The following is a 17,507-nucleotide window of genomic DNA, read 5'->3' as shown; positions in this document are numbered from 1 at the left end:
TGATCTCACGGTCTGTGAGTTCGAGCCCCGCGTCGGGCTCTGTGCTGACAGCTCAGAGCCTGGAGCCTGTTTCAGATTCTGTGTCTCCCTCTCTCTGACCCTCCCCTGTTCATGCTCTGTCTCTCTGTCTCAAAAGTAAATAAACGTTAAAAAAAAAAAAAAAAAAAAACCTATAAAAAAAATAATCTCTAATATTAAAAAAAAAAAAATTTGTGCCTTGTATTTTTATTGTATTATTCCTTCTTTAGGATCTCAGACTTCTTAATCAAATTATATTTGAGAAAAACAAACCAAATGTAGAATTGTATCTTTTTTTTTTTTTAATTTTTTTTTTAACATTTATTTATTTTTGAGACAGAGGTGTAATTAATACACCAATATTAATTACTGATGATTTTGTATTTTCCTCATTCCATCTACATTTTTTTTAAATGTTTTTTAACGTTTATTCATTTTTGACAGAGAGAGGCAGAGTGCGAGCGGGGGAGGGGCAGAGAGAGAGGGAGACACAGAATCCAAAGCAGGCTCCGGGCTCCGGGCTCCGGGCTGTCAGCACAGAGCCTGAGGCGGCTTGAACTCAAGGACCTTGAGATCATGACCTGAGCCAAAGTTGGAAGCCCAACCAAACGAGCCACCCAGGCGCCCCATTCCTTCTACATTTGTAAATTGGATTTCTTCTGTAAGGAAAAGCTGTTTTCCTTTTCTTCTTATGTGTTTATTCATTTGTTTGTGTCAGTGTGTACTCCTGGGCATTACTTTTATTCTAAGAGTTATAATTCAAAGTATTATTATTTATTTTTATTTGCTCAAATTGTTCCAGTTTAGGTTTTTGGAAACTCTTTTAGATGTTTTTTTAAAGTGTTTATTTTATTAATTTTGAGAGGGAGAGTGAGCATGCATGGCACAAGCAGGGAAGGGGCAGAGAGAGAGGGAGAGGGAATCCCAAGCAGGCTCTGTGCTATAGCACAGAGCCTGATATGGGGCTTGATCTCAACAAACCGTGGGAAATGACCTGAACTGAAATCAAGAGTCAGATGCTCAACCGACTGAGACACCCAGGCGCCCTGGTCTTTGGAAATTCTTTTAGATTGGCTTCTGTTACCTCTGGAAAAGCCCCCATCCTCTTTCACGTGTTTTCTTATTTTTTGGCACCACAGGATGTTCCAGGCCCACCTTGTATTTTCCCTGCCCCAACCCTGGATTCAAACACAGAAACCAGGAGCAGTAGTACCAGAGAACATATTTAGAAGTCAAGATCTGGGCACTAGGTGTACTCATTGCTACTTTGTATCTGTGCTTCTAGGCCCTCCTATCTAGGATACACCCCCCCCCCCCATATTTATTTCTATATGTATCTATCTATATTTGAAAATCCTTGACTTCCTACCAATCCTCTGATTCCAGTCCAACACATCCCTTTTTCTTATTTATACCTTCTTTTCCTAACAGTGAGAAACCTGGCTTTCATGTACACTATACTTATTTGTTTAGTTCTAGTGTACACATAAAGTAGTTTTGGAATTGCTTAAGAATTCTGAAATGGATTTACTAGAGTATATTTCTTTATAATTCTTTTTACCTTTAACCATACAGTATCCAATGAAATACCTCTTTCCATAGTTATTTAGGTAGGTTATTTTCTTCCACACTTCCTTATGTGGTTATTTGTTTGTAATATCATTAGGTTGATTCGTTACTGTTTGTTCCACTTGGGGGTCCCTCCGTATTCTGGTTGATTTTATTTGTGGTTTTTTTGGTACCTGAAACTTACTGTAGTTTTAACAGACCAAACTACATAAAAAGGCATATACTCAAAGGAGTGTTGCTCCCTTCTCATTCCTGCCACCCTGTTCTGAAATCTCCCTTTTTCCTACCCCCTTTCCCACTCATCTATCTCCTTTAGATAACCAATCTCTTTAGTTACTGGCTTACCTTTCCTGTATTTTTTTTTTAAACGTTTATTTATTTTTGAGAGACATAAAGAGACAGAGCGCAAGCAGGGGAGGGGCAGAGAGAGAGTGGGGGAGACACAAAATCTGAAGCAGGCTCTAGGCTCCGAGCTGTCAGCACAGAGCCCGACGTGGGCCTCGAACTCACAAATTGTGAGGTCATGACCTGAGCCTAAGTCAGACACTCAACCAACCGTCTGAGCCACCCAGGTTTCCTGTATTTCTTTTGCACAAACGAGCATATATGTCTATGTTTTCTTTTTCTCTTTTTACTTTTTTCAAAGAGAGAGAGCGTGTGTGTGAGCAGGGGAGGGACAGAGGGAGAGGGAGAGAGAGAATCTTATGCAGGCAGGCTCCATGCTCAGTGCAGAGCCCAATATGGGACTTGATCTCATGACCTGAGCCAAAACCAAGAGTCAGATGCTTAACCAGCTAAGCCACCCAAGACTTCCCTGTGTCTTTATTTTCTTATTATACTTCTTTTTTATGTGAAGTGTAGAAAGGTAGCATACCACAGGTATTTTTTGAGCTTTTTTTCCTCTTAACAGTATATACTGGAAATTACTACAAATCAGTCCTAGTGATCTTCTTTTTTTATATAACTATATAGTACTCCACTATGTGGATGTACCATAGTTTAATAAACATCTACTTATAAACATTTTGACTGTTTCCAGTAATTTTTAGTTATAAGTATTGCTATAGTGATTACCTCGTGGTATGTGCATTTTTGAATTGTTTTAGAAGTGGGATTTCTGCATCCACAGTTAAGTGCATATGTAATTTTGTTAAATATTACCATGTTTCCCTGCAGAAAATTGTACCAGTTTGTGGTCTCAACAGCAGTGTATGAGACTACCTATTTTCCCAGAGCTGTGCCAACAAAATGTTGGCATATTTAAAACAAACTTTTTGCCAGTCTGATAGGTGATAAATGGTATATTGGTGGAGTTTTAATTTTCATTTTAAAAATTATGAATGAGTTGGATCACTTCTTCATGTCAAGATTTATTTTGATAACTTTGTGAATTGTAAGTTTACGTCTCTCACATATTTCTGCTAGAATCTCAGGTCCTTCACCCTTTACTTTTTAAGTGTTCTTCTACATTAGTGATGTTAGCTCTTTGTAGTGTATGTTGTGCTCTTTGTAGTATATGTTGTGCATGTTTTCTTCCAGTCTGTCAGTTGTCTTTTGATTTTGTTTGATGTTTTTTGCTATGTAAAAATTTTTATTTCATGTAGTCAAATTTATGGATTTTTTTCCTTAGAATTATGACTTAACTGGTATTTTACAAATACTCATTTCAGCTAATATTTACTGAGCTTATCAAGTACCAAACGAGTACTAGGCACTTCATATCAAGTTAAAATTAAGTAGTATGGAGAAAATTGGAAATAAGCTGAGTTTTAAAGAAGACTTATGGTTAGAAGAATTATACTATACCTCTAAAATAAAATACTGTGTAACAAAGCTTGTTTTCAAGAATATTTAGTGAAATGAAAAGATACTTATGATATTTTGTTAAGTTTTAATTTTTTTTTTAATGTTTATTTTTGTGAGAGAGAGAGATTGGGAGCGTGTGAGCAATATCAGGGGAGGGGCAGAGAGAGAGGGAAACACAGAATCCAAAGTGGGATCCAGGCTCTGAGCTGTCAGCACAGAGCCCGATGGGGGGCTCCACCTCATAGACTGCGAGATCATGACCCAAGCCAAAGTTGGACACTTAGCTGACTGAGCCACCCAGGCGCCCCTAATGTTAGGTTTTAAAAAGCTGCCTCCAAACTACCTTTGGTATGGTACAGTTTTTCAGAGAAAATACTACTTGTAAAAATATATATGTATAAATGGAAGTACTCTAAAATGTGGTTATCTCTAGGCATTAAACTATGTATGAGTTTTATTTTCTTCATATTTGGTATAACTTTGGGCAGTATCTAACCTCTCTGCCTTAATTTCCTCATCTTTCAAATGGGCATAATATGTAGTAACTATCTTATATGTGTTTTTGGTATATGGTAAGTATTTTACAAGATAATGCACTTGAAACAGTGCCTGGCCTACAGTAAGCTTTCTGCTAGCTGATATTTTATTATTTCTCTACTTTAGCCACAGATTATTGTTCTTACAAGAAATGTTTTTTTAATATTGTGTTCCATAATAAATGTAAAGATATGTGTTTATATGCTAAGTTTGAAAGTAATAAATGCTTATTGTAGAAAATTTGAAAAATATAGAACAGCATAAAGAAGAAAAGAAGTACTACCAAATATAAGATGTGATTATAAATGGCAGCTTATGAACTCTCCATTTGGCAGGAACTTAACTATATTTTAATTCTTTTTTTAACGTTTGTTTTATTTTTGAGAGACAGCACGAGCAGGGGATGGGCAGAGAGAGGGAGACACAGTATCTGAAGCAGGCTCCAGGCTTCTAGCTGTCAGCACAGAGCCTGACGCAGGGCTCAAACTCACAAACCATGAGATCATGACCTGAGCCAAAGTCAGACTCTTGACCTATTGAGTCACCCAGGCACCCCTTAACTATATTTTAAAACTTGAAGTGAAGAAATGATACATTTATAATTTTTAGATACTCTGAAAATTTCCTTTGTATCAAGTTCAAGAGAAATCAGCAGGTTGTTTGCCTTTTAAAAAAAAAATTGTCTAAATATAAATAACATGACTTAAAAAGGTGTCATGATCTGGCTTATATACAGCCTTATCAAGATGAGATCTGAAAATACAAGCCAGAATGCTGCTTGAGTCTTATCCCTTTCTTTCAAAGTTACTGCACTTCAAATATATGTTAAAGGTGTCTTGATAACTAACACTTACATTATTTATATATCCTTCCAAGCAGCTCTTCTCCAGGTGTGAGAAAAGAACCTGATGTGCCCGTGTTCCTTGCAAATTCTGTGCCAGCAGAGAGTATAAGCATGTGCTTACAGAGTGGACCAACAGAGGGTGCTAGTAACAACCCTGTAACATCAGGCGAACCCAAAACTGAGCAAGCGATACAACCCTTGCCTCCTCAACCATCAGATAGGCAGAAAATATACCAGGATTTATTGGTAAGAAATGTAATGCATTTCATTTTTTCTGAGATGATTATTTAGTTTAAAGTAGACTAGTTAAGCCTCTCCTGTCTTTAAACTGATTGGGACTTTGATATAAAAGATTTCCCCAAATTAATGATACATAATTTATTTCCTTTAGCTTTTCATGATTATGATAACCTAAATTCAGTAATTTAGTATAAGCATGCCAGTCATCAGATACTTAGATAGGTGGGGGGGGGGGAGGGGAGGGGGGTGGAACCTGATTTTAAAACAGAAGTGTTGATATTATGCCAAATTCAAACTAAGCTAGTACCAGAAAAAACAAGCAACAATTTGCAGGAAGTTTGGAAGTTGAAAAGTAGGAGAATATTTATGATAATATTTACTGAGTTCAGGTAAGCAGATTTTTATAGACTATTTAGCTTACTCTAAGAAATAAACTAAGTAAAGGGAATAATATAAAGATGAATATGGTAGTCTCCGCTCGTGAGAATCTAGGGGAAATAGCACATGGATACTAGTAGCAAGCAATTATAGGACAGGCCGAGAAGTGCTATAAACAAAGGCAGCATGGACTAAAAAGGGATAATTCTGGTTGGAGGAAATAGTCACCTAGTCGTCTTGGAAAAGTTGGAATATAAACTGAGACTTGAAGGTTGAATGACCCTGGCTGTCACTTCCATCCAAACTGTAGACTTTGGAACACTGGATGTCTCCATGCTTCATAGGGCCCTAGGTACCCATCAATGAACACATAATTGTTATTTGCTTGTGGGGTCTTATACTGGTGCTAGCAGCTGTGGCTCAGTGAATGAAATGTACTCTAATGCCAGGAAGGCAGAGATAGTATCACAGGTCATTCTCATTCAAAGGGAGAAAGGAGAAGAGTCAGATTCTGAACATAAAGATCTAATTTATAACTCTGAAACATTACCATTTTCCTTTCTTGAGAGAGAGAGACTGTGTGTGTACAAGTGAGCGAGGGGCATAGAGAGTGGGGGGGAGAGAGAAGCAGGGCTCACCCGAAGTGGGGCTTGAGCTCACCCAATGCAGGACTTGAACTCACAAACCGTGAGATCATGACCTGAGCCAAAATCAGATGTTTAACCAGCTGAACCATCCAGGTGCCCGAAACATTACCATTTTTCAAACGAAAGCATGATTTAGAACTTTAATTTATAGCTACTATAAACCCTTGAAAACACTTGAAATATTACTGAAATGATTTTAAATTTGGTTTTAAAATGAACAAGTTCTGAACAGACATTCTAAATTTCCTCAGAGCCTGATGAAATCATTTGTTAAGATGGGCTGCCTTTATAAAAACCCTATAGTATAAAAAATTTCCAAATATATTTGCTTCTTTATAGAATTTGGCAAGATCTTATTTCGCTTTTCCCTGGCCTTGCTTATGCTGCTATTTACACTTTTGTTTCCCAAGATTGTTAATAGTGATTTTTCAAATACATTTTTTTTCATCAGAGTCAAGTGAACCACCTACTGAATAGCTCCTCCAAAGAAGCTGAGCAGCCGTCCACCAAAGCAGTAATTATCAGCCATGAATGTACCAGAACACAAAATGTTTACCATACAAAGAAAAAAAAACGTGATTCAGGGCCAGCAGACAAAGATTGTGTTCTTAATGCAACCCTTAAACAACTAAGAAACCTTGGAGTAAAAATTGATTCTCCCACTAAAGTGAATAAAAATGCACATAAAGTGGATCATGCCAGGTAACTTTAAAATTTGTTTTAAAAGATCAAAAAAAATTGTAGATGTATTGCAGCGGTCTCATGAGAAAAAGTGTAAGCTCGCCACTCCATTCAATTGATGCATCATGAATTCAGGGCCTACTATGTGTGTGATGACTAAGAGATCATCTCTACCCTTTAGGGTCTTCATTTTAGTAAGAGAGTAGGTTTTATATACATAAATCCCTCCTGGGGGAAGATGCCAACAAAATGCTCTGGAAGGCTTGGAGAAAGAAATGGACTTTACTCATTGTTGGTGTCTAGAAGGCCTTCCTGGAGGTGCTACAGTCTGCACCACCTATTGGACGTTCGGTTATGCAGTTGTGTCGACTAAAAGGCAAAAACATTCCTTTCCCTAGAAATGGGTTTTCAACAGTCTAGTCATACAAACTTTACTTATTGCTTACCTATTACAATTGGCCATGTTTTTCTGTTCAGATTCTTCTTCATCAAAGATGATCTTTATCACATACTTATTTTTAAAAGGATAAAATCTGAAAATTGTATTATTAAGGTTAGCCTGTTTTCTGTTAATTATTTTTGTTTCATAGTTGCAAAAGTAGCATGGTCTCATGTTTTAAGACAATATTAAATAAAAAAGAGAAAATATTAAATAATACAAAGAATATCAGATAAAATGCAAAAGCTCCCACTCCCCAAATTCCTCAGTTTGACTCCTCTTAACTGTTTCTTTTGTGTTCTGTAAAAATGTTGTGCATATTCAGGTGTATATGTGTGTGAAGAGTGTTGCAATCTGTTTTTGTTTTGTTTGCTTAACATTATGTCTTAGATACTTTTCTTTATAGGTATATGTAGTTCTTTCTCATGCATTTAAACAGCTGCATAATACTCTGTTGTACACAGAATATAGTGAACCTGACCTCTGTTAATGGACTTAGACTGAATCTCTTATTTCTTATCTCAAACAATGCTAAGTAAACATCTTTCTGCAGGAGCTGATACAAATATCTTTGTAGGATCAACTCTTAGAAGTAGGCAGGATCAGAGGATATATGCATTTAAAGTTTTGGTAGTTGTTGCCATTGCCCACCAAATGAGTGTACCAGTTTATGTTCCTACCAACAGTATAAGAGAGTAAGGCTAGCATTTTTGAAGGTTTTATCTAATACTGTAAGACAGAGGCTGTATAACGTCTGTTGGAATATACAAATTATCCTGCCATCTGTGGAACACTGTGTTTTGGTGTGGTGCCTTTGGGGAGTAGTTTTTAGGTAATTATTTCTTCGTAGTAGTTACCCAGTTTTAATGTCTTTACAGTAAAACAGTGGAATTAATAAATTTTCAACATATAATGAACTTGATTTGTTTTTTAGATGCTTAGAATGAAATGGAAAGTAGAGCCTTTTGATTTACCATTGTGGGGTAGTCATTGTTTTATCAAGATTGTTCTGTTCTTTATTTACATAACAATTTACATTGTAAATCTCTACTATGAAAATTATATGTGCTCAGGGTTGGCATTTTAGGAAATGAAGAGAATGTCATTTGAACTAATAACATCCAAAGAAAATCAGTTTTTTAAGAAACAGTTGCAGGGGCACCTGGGTGGCCCAGCTGGTTGAGCGTCTGACTCTTGATTTCAGCTCAGGTCATGATCCCAGGGTTCGGAAGGTCAAGCCCCGTATCGGGCTCCATGCTGAGCATGGAGCCTGCTTTAGATTCTCTCCCTCCCTCTCCTTCTGTTCCTCCCCTACTTGCACTCACTCACTCTCTTTCTCAAAAAATAAAAATTAGGGGGCTGGGAGGGAGGGGAAGGTGGGTGATGGGTATTGAGGAGGGCACCTTTCGGGATGAGCACTGGGTGTTGTATGGAAACCAATTTGACAATAAATTTCATATATTGAAAAATAAATAAATAGATAAATAAATAAATAAATGAATAAAGCATTTTCAGTATGATTCCAACGTTAACAAAAATAAATAAAAATTAAATTAAAAAAAGGAACAGTTGCAATTTTACTATATATACAATTTTAATATTTTTCTTTATGAATTTTAATATTGTGGGCTATGCCCATTTTTAAAATTTGATTAGCAGTTGAAAAACTCATAGATATACGTTCATAGATAGGATTTTAATTTCATATGAGATAATTTTCCAAGGAAGTGAAAGCCAATATGAAAAAAATTGTTTTTCGGTTCAAAGCAATATGTTAAATTAGGTATTTCCATAGAGGGGTAAGTAACATAGTTATATCTTTATATGAAAAAAATCTTTTAGATTTTATTATATGGTATAAGTTGTATAAAATATTGTAGAACTTTGGAAATAGAACTTGATATTTGTTTTCATTGTCAAAGTAATATAAACTTATTTTGTAAAATGTAGAAAAACCATATTCATCCCAATCAAACTCATTTATTATTAAAACTTTGCTTTTGTATTTCCTTTTCTTTTTCTAAAATAATTTTTTAATTCTGGAGAATTTCTTTTTTTTTAATTTTTTAAAAATGTTACTTATTTTTGAGAGAGAGAGAGAGAGAGAGAGTGTGTAAGCTGGGGAGGGGCAGAGAGAGAGGGAGATAGAATCTGAATTGGGCTCCATGCTGTCAGGACAGAGCCCGATGCAGGGCTTGAACTCATGAACTGTGACATCATGACCTGAGCCGAAGTTGGACGCTCAACTGACTGAGGTACCACTCTAATTTTTCCCCCCTCTAAAATAATTTTCAACAGCAACCATTTATTGAGCGTTCATAGTGTGTGAGGAATTGTGCTGAATTTTTATGCAGTATTTTTCATTTAACCCTTAGTAATCTATATAGTAGACACTATTATTATTCCTGTTTTATAGATAAGGAAATTAAGTACCAATTTGATCAAGGCCCCCATACCTGTGATTTTAGACCTACTCTCTCTAATTCCAAAGTCCATAGTTTGTTTTTTGTTTTGTGTTATTACTGTTTTGCTCTCTTGCTTATTTAATTTTTTGGTGAGGTCTGATGGTGGTGTATAGTTTGCTACTTTGTGTTTTGACCGTGTTGTGTCTACCAAAAAAAAAAAACCAAATTCTTTTTGGCTTTACACTGGGAAATAAGCATGTTTTCCAAATTGTTGTAACTCTTACCAACCATCATCTTTAATGGGGATATATCCTAATCCATTAAGTGGGATATATAGCATTTGTTTACCTAACCCTTCCCTTTTGTCAGAACAGAAAAGAACTTGTCAAGTTGGCTTCAATTTATTTATTTTTTTTAATTTTAATTAAAAAAAAAAAAGATTTTTATTTGGGAGGTGCCTGGGTGGCTGAGTCGGTTGAGTGTCCAACTTTGGCTCAGGTCATGATCTCGTGGTTCATGGGTTTGAGCCCCACATCGGGCTCTTCACTGTCAGCGCAGAGCCCACTTCGGATCTTCTATCTTCCCCTGTCTATACCTCTCCCCTGCTTGCGCTGTCTCTCTGAAAAATAATCAGACATTAGGCGAAAAAAAGATTTTTAAGTAACCTTGACACCTGACGTGAGGCTTGAATTTACAACCCTGAGATGAAAAGTCACAAGCTCTTCCAGCTAGCCAGTCAGGCGCCCCAATTTCTTACTACTTAATTTTTTAATGTTTATTTATTTTTTGAGAGAGAGAGGGAGAGAGAGCTCAGGGAGGGGCAGAGAAAGGAAGACAGAGGATCCTAAGTGAGCTCCTGCTCAGCAGAGAGCCTGAGAGCCCAGTGCAGGGCTCAAACTCACCAACGGTGAGATCATGACCTGAGTCAAAGTCAGGCGCTTAACCGACTGAGCCACCCAGGTGCCCCTTTTGAAATGTTGCTATAATGAACATCTTGTTGCAAAGATTGCATTTTTTTTTTTTTTAGTTTAGGATTATTGCCTTACAGTCTCAGAAATGGAAAGACTAAGTCAAAAGGGTAGGAAAATTTTAAAGCTGTTGTGACATTGCTTTCTGAAAGAGAAGGTTTTATAGTCTTACCAGCTATATGTATTATTTCGCCAATACTTTCATTCATTTTACTTCAATAAATACATATTGAGCTTCTATTTTGAGCCAGCTCTGAGAGACATCATGGTATACAAGATAACCTGTTGAAGACATCTTTGCCCTCACAGAGCCCATTGTGCAGTGGAAAAGACACATAGTCAACTATGATATATTCTGTTACCGCCTATGAAAAGGAAGGATATATATAGTATGTTGTAGAAACACATAGGAGAGGTACCTAACATTAGCAGTATTTTCATACTGTATTATAATTACCCTATATTAAAATTGTCCTTTTGAACATGTGTGCTAATTTAGACCAAAAATATATTAAACTATTCTTTTTTTTTTTTTTAACGTTTATTTATTTTTGAGACAGAGACAAACCATGAACGGGGGAGGGGCAGAGAGAGAGGGAGACACAGAATTGGAAGCAGGCTCCAGGCTCCGAGCCATCAGCCCAGAGCCCAACGCGGGGCTCGAACTCACGAACCGTGAGATCGTGACCTGAGTCGAAGTCGGACGCTTAACCGACTGAGCCACCCAGGCGCCCCTAAACTATTTAATTTATATTTTATTGATTATTAATGGCTTCTGCATATTATTATGATTAAACATGAAACCACACTGAAACTGTTTCTCCAACACAAAGAAGTGAGATTTTGTTTGTCATTAATCTTAGGCTGAAAGAATCTAAAGCCTAATTAATTAATTCATATTGTTTTTTGTCTTAAGCTGTTCTGTTTTTTAACAACTTTGTTGTTGTTTAATGTTTATTTTTGAGAGACAGAGAGCACAAGTAGGGGAGGGGCAGAGAGAGAGGGAGACACAGAATCTGAAGCAGGCTCCAGGTTCCCAACTGTCAGTATAGAGCGTGACTTGGGGCTCGAACTCCTGAACCATGAGATCATGACCTAAACCGAAGGACGCTTAACCGACTGAGCCACCCAGGTGCCCCAAACTTATTTTTTTTAGTATAATCTCCTACCACTGTCTGCCAGCCTTCCAGCTTACCCACCATTGGGATTTGCAAGGTTCCTCACTGTTACTTTCACCTGGGATATTCTTTTTCACCTTTCTGCCTGCCAGAATCCTCTTATCCTTCAAGGCTGAACTCAGATGGCAGCTCCTTTGTCAAGCTTTCCTGGGCCCCTCACCAGAATATTGATGTTTTTACTCAGACTACTTGTTCCTAATATAGCCTATTCTATAGCCTATTCTTGTGATAGGTTTTCCAGCAAGATCATGAGTAGTATATATCTCTGAATCTTCATTGCTTCTATCACACTTGGTGGGCCTTCCATGAGTCATTTGCTGAATTTGTGAAATCCCATCTGTTTGGGTCATCATTGAAGCATACAGTGAATGCTTTATTTTTAGCACCTCTGCGGTACTTATTGTCCGTATTTGTGGCCTTGTTACCTTTTAACATCTATGAGTATAATATAACTGGTATGCTTAAAAGTTCATAAGGCAGGCGTTTAGAATTTAAGGTACATTTTCCTATGGAAATAGTGTTACAAATTGTAGTTTAGTAATCCAGGAAAGTACTCTTTATAATTCTTACAATCTACACTGTTCCCCTAGTTTATAAACCACCTATTCTTTGTCATTGTACCTATGTGAGAACTCATTTCATGTACAGACTTCGGAAGCAGATTCTCCCACCAGATGAGTAACTGAGACAAGGGAAGGAAGATTTCCTTTCTGCTTTTCAGGTTCAGAACTGCAGAGATTAGGAGGGTCCAAAGGCAGGAGAGCAATGAAAGAAGGTGCTAAACAACCCCTAGAAATTGTAGGGAAGATGGAGATTGTGGTTTGAGGTCTGGCAGCAGCCTCTACAGGCATATTTCCAATTCCTTTCAAATTCAAAACAGATCTTAAGCAGTCTCTTTAGTCGCTTCCTTCCTTTCTACTTATTAGTTGAAAACCCAGTGTAGGATAAGTAGGAGTTTACTAATTGGTATTCAAACAGAACAATAAAGTCAAAGTTAGTTTTCATCTTTAAGTTGGAATAATTTTTGTAATTTTGGAATAGTTGTTGGCCTGGGACTCTCCTATAGGAGCATAAATGGACTCTCATCATCCTTTTGAGACTGTGCATCTAATGAGATACTAACATAGTATATTTGTGCTCAAGGCTGTTAGGATTTGATTAGTGAGTGGCCTCCTGTTGTTTCTCATCTTTAATTACCCTAGTGTTTATATGCATTCGTTTTGAGCCTTATTGATCTGTTTTGTTTCCAAAGTAGTGTTGTTTCCCCTAACCCCTAATTGAAATTAGCTAGCTGTGTTACACAACGAAACTTGAAGAACCTTCTAAACTGATAGTGACTGGTTTATGGATGTATATAGATTCTTTAGCTATTCTATAATAAAAGAAGATGTAATTCAAATTAGACCTACTTTTTCTAAATATTTAGCATTTTGAATTAGAAGTTTTAATTTATTTACATTAATATTATCTCTAGAGATATATATTTTTTAACATGTACAGGTCTTCTGATTTAATATGCAAATTGCTTATAATTTTGAAGAAATGGGCAAAGAAAGTAGAAAAGATTTTATATTTAGAAAATATTATCACTGTGAACATTTCATAAAAGAATAATGTCTAGATATATTGGTGTCTCTTCCATCGTATTAAGTACCTAAGTACCAAGAAGATTAAGGGAAAATTATAAGGTGGTTTTAAAGACCAACATTATTGAGCACACTGTTTCATTGTTTGATGATGATATCATTGGTTTCAGTAATATTAATGGTTGAAAATAGCTTCTTCAAAATTTCAGATACTTCTCAGAATGAAAATACCTGCTCATTATTTGGGTTTTATGGGGGTAGGGATGAAGACAGTGGCTGGCACATATAAAACAACTGAATTTCTTCATCGGGTGATATGCAAAATTACAGTGTATTTGAGTAGAATATAATGTTTACCACAACAAACAGTACACAAAAGACTCTAATTTTTAGGGAACAGAAAAACTGATACCAAAATAATAGTGAAACACAGGGGTGGTAGAGCCCTAGAGAATAAGGCGACCTGGGCTCAGCTTTTCAATTCTTAGCTGTTCAGCTTAGGCAAATTAGTAAAAAAAAAAAAAAAAAAATCCCTATTCCTTAGTGTTTTCAGCTATAAAATAAAGATAATAGTACTTATTTCTTTAATTCATACAGTAAATATTCAGTAAGTGCCTACTATGTGCCAGACACTGTTTAGGCACCAAGGATATTGACATGAGGTGGTGGATTTAAACATACCTGCCCTCATGGGCTTTCATGAAGGAGCTAGATGATAAATAAGAAATATGAATTAGGGGCGCCTGGGTGGCTCAGTCCATTGAACGTCCAGGTCAGCTCAGGACATGATCTCACAGTTCGTGAGTTCAAGCCCCTCATTGGGCTCTCTGCTGTCAGTGCAGAGCCCACTTCAGATCCTCTGTGCCCCACCCACCTCTGCACCTCTCCCTCTCGTGTTGTCTCTTTCTCTCCCAAAAATAAACATTAAAAAAAAAAAAAAAAAAAAAAAGAGGGGCACCTGGGTGGCTCAGTTGGTCGAGTGACCAACTTCAGCTCAGGTCATGATCTCAGTTCATGAGTTCAAGCCCCGTGTCAGGCTTTACACTGATAGCACAGACTGCTTCCGATTCTCTGCCTCTCTCTGCCTCTCACCTGCTCATGCTTGTGCGCTCTCAAATAAATAAACATTAAAAAGTTAAGAGAAAAAAAAGAAATGTGAGTTAAATATATGGACTGCCAATAAATGATGTAAATGTGAACTGTTGTACAGAGTGTAGAATGAGGTTGGAATATTTGAAAGGCAAGATACCTCTGAGAAAGGTTTCTGTGAGGATTAAATGAGATACTGAGTGTGCCTGGCACATAATCAGGCATCAGTAAAAATTAGCAGCTATTATTATTGTATTTATGATATAAAGGAAAAAGGCAAGTCAGTTAGTTAATATTAATGAGATGACACCAACCAAAAGTAAGTTGAGGATTATATCTAATGAAAGAAAATTAGTGTATACAGAGATACATACAGTAGCCCATATCCAGAGACTGGTTGATGTTTTTCACTCATTACAAATGGAGTCTCTTCAACTATGGACAATTTCATATTCTGAGCTACTCACCAAAGCTTGTAAATGTTACATTATCAGATATTTGCTCTGTTTGATTTTATTTATTTATTTATTTATTATTTATTTATTTATTTTTACCAAAATTGAATGGCTTTTACATTTGGGGGCATTGTATTTGTTCTTAAAATCATGACTGATGTATAAATTTAGGAGAACTAGTTTGTGTTCCACTTTTAGTCTTTGAATCATGGATTACCTTCTAGTGTACCATATTTATCTCTTGAATGTACCTGGATCATTAAGACTTAGATGTTTGCACACTCAGATCAAAAAGCACCGTGAATCTTGAAGCTGGAAACCTTTTGTTGCTTTCTTAGAATGGAACACATTTAGAATAACAGCATTTAGTACTCAAAATGAGATAAATGATGGCCTGCTCCATTGTGTCTTTCAGTGTGTTGGCATGCATCAGCCCCGAAGCAGTGATTTCTGGATTAAACTACATGTCATTTGCTAATGTTGGTATGAGTGGCTTAAGCCCCAACGGCGTGGATTTGAGCATGGAGGCGAATGCTATAGCTCTGAAATATTTAAATGAAAATCAGCTGTCACAACTATCCCTCAGTCGATCAAACCAAAATAACTGTGACTCATCTTTTAGTCTTCTACATATTAATACAGACAGAAGCACAGTGGGGCTTAGTTTAATTTCACCAAACAACATGTCATTTGCAACCAAAAAATATATGAAGAGATACGGACTCATTCAAAGCAGTGACAACAGTGAAGATGAAGAGGAGCCTCCAAACAATACAGAGGGCAAGAGTGAACATTTACTGAGTCAAAACCTTACATCCACACCTGAGCAACTAGACTGTCAGAAAGAGCCCTCTAGGAACACCTGTGAAATAATTAATTGTCACAACTGTGAACCCGTGAGCACCCACACAGATATGCCAGTACTGAGAAATATTACAAATGAAGTTGTGCGGCCAAAAGCAATGCAGCAATTGAATGAAAACCCAGCTTTCTTATTAAAAAACTTTAAACCAAGTCCTGCAGTGAACCTCCGAACTGGAAAAGCAGAGTTTACCCAACATCCTGAGAAAGAAAATGAAAGGGACTCTCCAATTCTTCCCGAAAGTTTAAAACCTGAAACTTTAAAGCAGATGAACAGTATGAATTCAGTAGGCACCTTCTTAGATGTAAAGCGGCTCAGACAGTTGCCAAAACTATTTTGAACCTTAAACTCACCACCCTCCTGATGTGAGGATGGGGTGTCTCCCAAAGAGACTTAGGGAAGCCAGAGCCACTTGGTGGTTTGGGGATCCCTAAGCATTCTCAGGGCCGCTCTGTTTCTTGGCAGCAGCTCATGGCCAAAAGCCAAACAAGCAACCTGATGGTCTGGGAGATGGCTGACTGGTGGGAGGTGAGGTTCTCTGTTCAAATAGAGCCGTTCAGCATCACTGCGACTTTTTAAAAAAAATCCCGAGACCAGTCATTTAAACAAATTTACGTACACAGTATCCAGCTCTAAATCTGAACTGTTCTTTGTGAAAAGTAAGTCTATTTTCCTAGCATGTTGCATCTCTGCATCTACCCACTATCACCTAAAAGAACATGAGATAGACTTATCATGACCCTCACTAAATTAACTAAACCCACCCTTATTGAATTTAAGGGGAAAGTTTTATTTTTAAAAATAACCTGAAGATCTTTTACACAACAAGTATATATGTTCTCTTAATTAGGATGCATATTTGTCGAATTCTGTGGAAGTAAAACTCTTGCAGTCTGGTAGGTTGATGTTATGTAACATTTTCAACATTATAGCACTAGCTATCACAAAATAAGAAAATTACTGAGTATGAGTGTGTTTTACAGACTTTGAGTATTTCACGTGTTTTAATATTTTTTAGTAGAACTTAATAAAAATGTTCAGATTTACTGTTTTCCTTTGTACTCTGCTATAACGTATCCTTCTTTCTACACTTGTTAAAAAAAAAAAAAAACTTTTTAGACTCCCCCAAAATTATAAAAATAATAGCAGAGAGTTCTGGTGTACCCTTTAGCCAGTGACCACCCCCCCCCCCCCAATGATAGTATCTTACATAACCATAGCAAATGATCAAAACCAAGAAATTGACATTGGGTACAATATTAGTAACTAAACCACAGACCTTTTGGGTTGCACAGGTTTCTACACGCACTCATTTATTTACTTTTTGGTGTATAACTCTATGAAATTGTGTCACTTGTTATAGATTTGATTCAGCACCACCACAATCAGCATACAAAACTGATTCATCACAGCAAAGAAACTCCATAGTGCTATGCTTTTAAAATATACCCGCCTCCAGCCCAAATCCTTGACAACCAGTGGTCTATTCTCCATCACTCCAGTGTTGTCATTTTGAGGATGTTAATATAAATGTGGCATCACGGTGTGTAACTTGATGAAATAAGTCTTCACTCAGCTTAATGTCCTTGAGATCCATCCAAGTTGTTAGGGTTGCTTCTTTTTTTCTCCCACCTTCTTAAAAATTAAGTTTAAAATTCGTATTTCTAAATCTAAAAGGAAAAAGCCCTCATTCACTTGAGAGATCAAGCTCTTCTGCTGAGGTTAACTTAGATGTCACTTTCTTCTATCAAAGTTTGATATGGAAGCTGGAAAGAAGGGGACTTTGTATCTCTAAATACTTTCCA

At 36.8% G+C, this 17,507-nt stretch overlaps 1 protein-coding gene across 7 annotated transcripts in view; it reads left to right on the top strand.

The window, feature by feature from the left end:
• Nucleotides 1-16,753, top strand: part of STIL (STIL centriolar assembly protein) — a 77,406-nt gene extending 60,653 nt beyond the window's left edge. For 6 of the 7 annotated variants that reach the window (XM_042997036.1, XM_007077236.3, XM_042997035.1 and 3 more), the window contains 3 exons: nt 4,807-5,020; nt 6,491-6,741; nt 15,256-16,753. In XM_042997036.1, the coding sequence (XP_042852970.1) occupies nt 4,807-5,020; nt 6,491-6,741; nt 15,256-16,042 (1,252 nt within the window). In that variant the 3' untranslated portion in view covers nt 16,043-16,753. The remainder of the gene's footprint in view (nt 1-4,806; nt 5,021-6,490; nt 6,742-15,255) is intronic. The other variant, XM_042997038.1, reaches the window with a different exon arrangement.
• Nucleotides 16,754-17,507: the final 754 nt, after the last annotated feature.

Source organism: Panthera tigris, chromosome C1 (assembly GCF_018350195.1).
Source record: "Panthera tigris isolate Pti1 chromosome C1, P.tigris_Pti1_mat1.1, whole genome shotgun sequence".
Taxonomy (NCBI): Eukaryota; Metazoa; Chordata; class Mammalia; order Carnivora; family Felidae; genus Panthera; species Panthera tigris.
This window is presented reverse-complemented; position numbering and strand designations above follow the sequence as displayed.